Source organism: Henckelia pumila, chromosome 4 (assembly GCF_033568475.1).
Source record: "Henckelia pumila isolate YLH828 chromosome 4, ASM3356847v2, whole genome shotgun sequence".
In the NCBI taxonomy this organism is placed as follows: Eukaryota; Viridiplantae; Streptophyta; class Magnoliopsida; order Lamiales; family Gesneriaceae; genus Henckelia; species Henckelia pumila.
This window is the reverse complement of record NC_133123.1, coordinates 133228483-133235812: the sequence shown is the minus strand read 5'-3', so window position 1 is coordinate 133235812 and position 7330 is coordinate 133228483. Positions and strand designations below refer to the sequence as shown.

Here is a 7330-nt window from a genome sequence, read left to right as displayed (position 1 = left end):
TCCCAAGTTGCTGGAATTTGGTTGGAAAACGATGAAAGCTACCAATACTCAAGTCAACACATACAAATATATCCAAAAAACAACCAACCTCAAATAATTAAACATTACTTTGCTTGTTATGATCCTATGCAATATCCTCTTATTTTTCCAAATGGAGAATCCGGGTGGCATCGAAATATTAAAAGATTGAATGAAAGACAAAAAAGAGTTACTCCAAGGCCAACATGTAGTGGTGAAAACATTTACGATATTCAAGATTCCACAACTACGAACTCCTCCAAAAAAACTGAAAACCAAAGGTCAACCGTGTCTTTTCGTGAATATTATTGCTACAAATTGCAGATACGTAAAAATGATAAATCTTTCTTGCTACATACTGGTAGACTTTTACAATAATATGTAATAGATATGTACATTAAAATTGAAACATCAAGACTAGAATTTTTCAGAACTAAAGACATGCAACACCGTCTACGCAATGAAATATACTCTGGATTATTAGATAGTATGGCTCAAGGGTTTGAAATGGGTTCTGAAATTGGTAAACGTATGATATTACCTGCCTCATTCATTGGAGGACCTAGAGATATGCGTAAAACATATATGGATGATATCACTTTAGTACAACGTTACGGAAAACCTGATATTTTTCTCACAATAACTTCAAACCCAAATTGGCCAGAAATAAAAGCTTTATGTCTACCCTCTGATGAAATACAAAACAGACCTGACTTGATTGCTAGAATATTCCGTGCAAAACTTCAAGTTCTGAAAAATGATTTATTTAAAAATTCCATTTTTGGTCATGTGATTGCTTACACTTATGTTATAGAATTTCAAAAAAGAGGGTTACCACACGCTCACTTTCTATTGATTTTAAGCCAAGCATCGAAAATGTTTTACCCCGAAGCATTTGATAGAATAGTGTGTGCAGAATTACCTGATCAAATAACACATCCATATTTATTTTCATTGGTGGTTAAGCATATGATACATGGACCTTGTGGTTCTCTTAATCCATCATGTCCTTGTATGAAAAAAGGCTCGTGTAAGTTTAATTATCCTAAAGATTTCTCAGAAAATACCAAATTTGGTATAAATTCATATCCAATATATCGACGCCGAAATGATAACCATATACTCACTATTAGAGGCTCACAACTTGATAATCGTTGGGTCATTCCATATAATCCATATCTTCTTGCTAAGTTTAATTGTCACATCAACGTTGAAATATGTTCAACTATTCAAGCCATAAAATACATATACAAATATATTTACAAAGGACACGATAGGATTTTCTATACATTAGCTAATGATGAAAAACACTTACTGATTGACGAAATAAAAAATTTCCAAAGTGCAAGATGGATTTCACCTCCTGAAGGAATTTGGCGAATTTTTGGTTTTGATCTTCATCATGTTCATCCATCTGTAATATGCTTACCAATTCATTTAGAAGGCCAGCAATTGGTAACTTTTACTACCACCCAATCATTATCTACTATTGCGAATAATCCTATGATTAAAAAAACTATGTTAACACAATTTTTCCACATGAATAAATATAATGACTACGCTAAAAAGCTTGCTTGTTTATATGTTGAGTTTTCAGAATACTTTACTTGGCACCATGATATAAAGGAATGGGAGCCACGTAAAAGAAATGAAGTTATATCTAGAATTTTTAGCTGCCATCCAACAGATGGCGAAAAGTTTTATGTAAAGTTGTTACTTATGCACATTCGAAAGCCTACTTCATTCAAAGATTTACGAACAGTCAATGGAAAAACCTATGCTACATTTAGAGAAGCAGCTCAAATATTAGGATTAATGGAGGATGATAATACTATTGACAACTGTATGGAAGAGGCAACTTCCTATCTAATGCCTATTGCTTTACGACAATTGTTTGCTACTGCCCTCGTCTATTGTAACCCAAAAAATCCCAAACAATTATGGTTGAAGTATGAAAAGTTCTTATCGCAAGATTTTGAACAAAATAAATCTCTGAATCCTTACGCAATTAAACATAAAGTACTAAATAATATTGTGTATTATCTATACTCAATGGGAAAAAGATTAGAAGATTTCTTCTTAGTAACCGATAATGTACTTCTAAGTTTTGATGATAATTTGACAAAATAATTACAAACTGAAAAAGATATAACTATACCTTATGAAGATCTGATTGTTGTTGAGCAATTAAATAAAGAACAAAAATATGCTTACAACCAGATTTTATATTGTGTTAATAATAATTTGTCACGAGTATTCTTTGTGGACGGTCCTGGTGGTACTGGAAAAACATTCTTATATAAAGATATTCTTGACACAGTTCGTTCTACTGGTCACATTGCTCTTGCTACAGCTACTTCAGGTGTCGCAGCATCTCTGCTTCCAGGAGGACGCACTTCCCACTCACGATTTAAAATTCCTTTGGACGAAAATAATTCCAAGCCTTGTAACATAAGTAAACAAAGCACAATTGCTCATTTAATAAAGATATCAAAATTAATAATTTGGGATGAGGCTACAATGGCTAAACGCAGTATTATTGAAAAAATTGATGAAATGCTAAGAGACATAATGAATACACAAACAATATTCGGTGGTAAAATTATTGTCTTTGGTGGAGATTTTCGCCAAACATTACCAGTGATTCTTAAAACTAACAAGGATGATATAATAGATTCGTCAATTGTTATGTCACCTTTATGGAATCATTTCGAGAAATTAAAACTACAGCAAAACATGCGAGCATTACTTGATCCAAAATTTTCTTCTTATTTATTAAAAATTGGGGACGGTGTTGAGGAAACGAACGAGAAAGATGAAATCTTAATTCCACCTGAAGCAAACATCCCATTTACAGATGAAGCTACATCTTTAAATATATTAATAGATACAGTGTTCCAAAATATTGCCAGTGCTAATTTAGATTTCTCGTTATTTGTTAAACGAGCAATACTCACCACAAGAAATGAGTTTGTCAACGATATTAATGATGTATTGATTACGAAATTTCCCGGAGAGGAAACCACTTATTATAGCTGCGACGAAAACATAAGTGCTTGTATTATACCTGACCAAGAAGAACTATTTCATTTTTTAACTCCTCAAGGACTTCCTCCGCATAAACTAACATTGAAATTAAATGCACCAATCATACTTCTCAGAAATATTAATCCAATCGAAGGACTTTGCAATGGCACACGACTTCTTTGTAAAGGTTTCAACTCGAATGTAATATAAGTTGAAATATCAGTTGGTATACATGCTGGAAAGGCAGTCTTTATTCCTCGTATTACACTAGAAACTCCTCATGAAAATTTTTCTTCCATTCCATTCAAAAGAAAACAATTTCCAGTGCGACTATGCTTCACAATGACAATTAATAAAGCTCAAGGTCAAACTCTTGATTTTGTTGGCGTTTATTTAAAGGAACCTGTTTTCTCACACGGACAACTTTATGTTGCATTGTCAAGAGCAAAGACTATGGATCAGTTAAAGGTGCTTATTATACCATCAACACCATTTATCCAGAGTACTAATTATACAAAGAACGTTGTGTACCATGATGTTTTACAGGCAGCAAGCTCTCTTTGAGATAAGTAACTTCTAACCTACTGATTGATTTTTCATTCGATGGATTCTCAATTCTTATACTCATTTAATTGCTATCAACTCTATCAAGATTGAATTAGAGTTCTCAAATTTCAGCAAAGTTGTTTAATGTTGTTTCAAAACTACAGTTAAAAAATTTTCGCCTCGCATTTCTGCAAAAAAATACATAGGCAACTACAATGTTTACATTTCAAAACTGCACATAACATTTCTTATTAGCACACATTGATTTTAACCATTAGTTATATATGATTATTTGCTCCCAAAATTTTGTTCATAAATATCTAAAAAATAACAGATTGTTTCTGTCTTTTCTCCCCCATAAGCTCGATGGAAGAAAAATGCACCACACTTGGACAGCTCAATCCTAATTCTCACAACTGGTTCGTGAAAGTATTAGTTGCAGAGAAAACTCCAATACGAAACACAAGATGGGGTAGACATATGAAACTTGTATTTGTTGATAAAGAGGTAATATCTACTCAGTTAAATATATCTGTTGTTGCACCAATATAATTTATATCTATCTTCTGTTAAAACAGAATGGAAGAATTCAGAGTATTATTTATGGCCAAGATCTTGAACAATTAGACAAGTTCCTTGACTTGTATAAAACATACTTCATGGGAAACGCAAAAATTAGACAAATAGCTGCGAACACACCAATTTTGGCTGCTTCAGAGTATCAAATGGTGCTTAATAGAAGCACTTACATCAAGCTTTGTAGCCAACAGGAGCAGATCCCAATCACCAACATTTACCAGCTTACACGTTTTGCACAATGCTCTGAATTTGCAGATGTCGCAAGCAAACAAATCAGTTAAGTTTTTCTACACATTTTCTGTTTTTGTTTACTTATATTATGACATATGTTGCTAATTTAATTTATCTAAATTTCATATTTCTGTTGGAAAACTGGCGAGTTCCCAGACCAATAGCGATTGATACCCGGTGCAGCGGAAGTTTAAAAATTTTTCATGGAACGTTTCCATGGTATGGGTATCAACCGTTCATCGATTGAATTACGTGTGTGTAAAATTTAAATAACAATTAAATAAATTTTACCTCAAATCTCGCAACGAGATTAATGGACACCAACAGAACAATTCTGCTCTTGTTGTCTCTCCCTGGAACCGATGAACGCCTTCAATCAGGTCCACGAACAGAGGTTTAATCCCTCTGATAGATTGCACTAGAAAATCTATCAGAAGTTTTCTGCGAAGAGAATACACGAATTTGATTCGTTATTCCTTACTGCGATTCAAAATCACAGACCGGAATTTCTCGGGCAGAGCAAGGAGGGGGCGGCCGAAATATGTTTGAGAGAGAGGGTAGGGTTTTCGAAAATTGCTCTCAAAATAATGACCTGTTGTGTGTAATTTCTGTACTGAAATAACTTATTTATAATGCAGGCCACTAACACCTTAGGGCCCATTAGTCATAAGCTGGGGCCCGACAAGCAAAGCCCGCTCGTTCAGAAATTAATATAAAATTCATCGTGACTCCGATTGATGAAACGATTTCACCAATGTGCACAGAAACCATTTCTGCACGTTTTAAAGTCAAAATAAATTTTCCTGAATCCGAATTCAGTGGTTTCCAAAAATGTCCATCCCTATGTCATTTTAGGAAATCCTACTCCCTTACTCTTATTTTAAGAAGTCCAACTCCTTAGTTCATTAAATTTAACTCTTTAAATTTAACTATCTCAACGGGGATTAAAACTCCATTACACTGTGTGACCCTCAATGGTTCAGGGATACAGCTAGCCGTGGGCTCACAACTCCTTGTGACTCGGAACAACACTTTCCGACTTGCCCAACGAATCATGGTAAAGCGCCTAGCAACATCGCCCCATGATTCCCTAGGTATCACTGATAGTGCCTACAAGAACCAGTAGATTTTGGTTAACGTACAGTACGGTCCCTTCATCCATATATCCCGATCGAATCAACAACCATTGGTATATCGAGAGTCGCTCAAGATTCGACAACTATGCAATACATCTTGAAGATCAAATTAGTGACATCGCATGTGCTACTAAGAAACCATTTCTTAAATCACATCAATTACTCTGGCCAGAGATTTATCACACTAATATCTCCTCAGATCGCATAGGATATCCACACTCGCAAGTATGTGGTGAATCCTTGACAACAATGCATTGACTCCTATATGTGTCGTAACTGTACCCAATCTCGACACCTGATGACCCCCTCAGAGTCGGTAAACGAGTCAAAGCACAGTACTAGCATATAGAGTCTCCATGATGTTTCAAGTCGTAAGGACTAATGGTGTACAACCAAAACCGCGGACTTTATCCACTCGATAAGTGATAACCACTTGGAAAGTCCGGATAGGGTAGTTCGATTATTCATCCTATGAATATCCATTTGCATGCTTCGAACATCTCCATGTTCCCTACCAATGAAACGTGGTACTCCGCATCGCAAATGCTAGTCTCAAACTCGAGCGATCCTTATCCTTATTATCGGACGGCTCAATCGACTAGGAACGGTTTTAGAATATACAGTGACTATAAGATGTATTTCATGATAGACATCTCCATGTTCTACCACATCTTACATACACTATAGTATATTCAAGGTCTTTATCAAAACAACAATAGTATATCACAATATAACAATATGAAGTAATATAAAGTCATTGCCATAAAAGTGTAAATAATATTAAACAAAAGATTGTTTATACAAAGAGTCAACAAAGCCCATAGCCACACAGTTGGCTCACTGGGCACCCACTCTTACAATCTCCCACTTGCCCTATAGCCAACTAGTCATACTACGTAGACCCATTGCTTCGCGATGTTTGTCAAACAATGGTCCTGGCAAAGGCTTAGTAAGTGGATCAGCGATATTGTCTGCAGAGGCCACTCGTTCGACACTGATGTCTCCTCTTTCCACAATCTCCCGGATTATGTGGTATTTCCTCAGTACGTGTTTGGATCTTTGATGAGACCTTGGTTCCTTTGCTTGAGCAACGGCACCCGTGTTGTCGCAGTACACCGGGACTGGACCAACAAATTCAGGAATGACGCCCAACTCTTGGACGAAATTCCTCATCCAAACGGCCTCTTTAGCAGCAGCTGATGCTGCAATGTATTCAGCCTCAGTGGTGGAATCCGCTGTGGTGTCCTGCTTGGAACTCTTCCAAGAGACAGCACCGCCATTGAGCATGAACACAAATCCAGAGGTTGACTTCGAGTCATCCACATCACTTTGGAAGCTAGAGTCGGTATAGCCTTCCAGTTTGAGTTCTCGTCCTCCATAAACCATGAACATATTCTTAGTCCTTCGCAAGTACTTAAGAATGTCCTTCACGGCTTTCCAATGCATCTGACCAGGATTAGACTGATATCTGCTCGTGACACTCAGAGCAAATGCTACATCCGGTCTGGTAGATATCATCCCATACATGATACTACCTATAGCTGACGCATATGGTACATGTGTCATATTCTCTATCTCTGCATCAGTCTTGGGACACATAGACTTGGATAGAGAAACTCCATGACACATGGGTAGATGTCCTCTCTTGGACCCATCCATTGAAAACCGTTTCAATATGGTATCGATGTAGGTTGATTGAGTGAGTCCTATCATTCTCTTAGATCTATCCCTATAGATCTGTATCCCAAGAATGTAGGATGCCTCACCCAAATCCTTCATCGAAAATCTACCTG

At 36.3% G+C, this 7330-nt stretch overlaps 1 protein-coding gene across 1 annotated transcript; it reads left to right on the top strand.

Moving 5' to 3' along the window:
- The first annotated feature begins 459 nt into the window (after positions 1 to 459).
- Positions 460 to 3609, top strand: LOC140861783 (uncharacterized). The gene is made up of 3 exons (XM_073264792.1): positions 460 to 1933; positions 2165 to 3246; positions 3445 to 3609. Exons 1-3 carry the CDS (start codon positions 460 to 462, stop codon positions 3607 to 3609), a joined length of 2721 nt encoding a protein of 906 aa, XP_073120893.1.
- Positions 3610 to 7330: the final 3721 nt, after the last annotated feature.

Bases quoted from the DNA above. Each gene is read 5' to 3' on its own strand.
- LOC140861783 (XM_073264792.1), top strand. From the start codon at position 460: ATGCAACACCGTCTACGCAATGAAATATACTCTGGATTATTAGATAGT. The intron at 1,934-2,164 runs GTAACCCAAAAA...AAACTGAAAAAG, and splicing joins TGCTACTGCCCTCGTCTATT to ATATAACTATACCTTATGAA. The intron at 3,247-3,444 runs GTAATATAAGTT...GTTTATTTAAAG, and splicing joins GTAAAGGTTTCAACTCGAAT to GAACCTGTTTTCTCACACGG.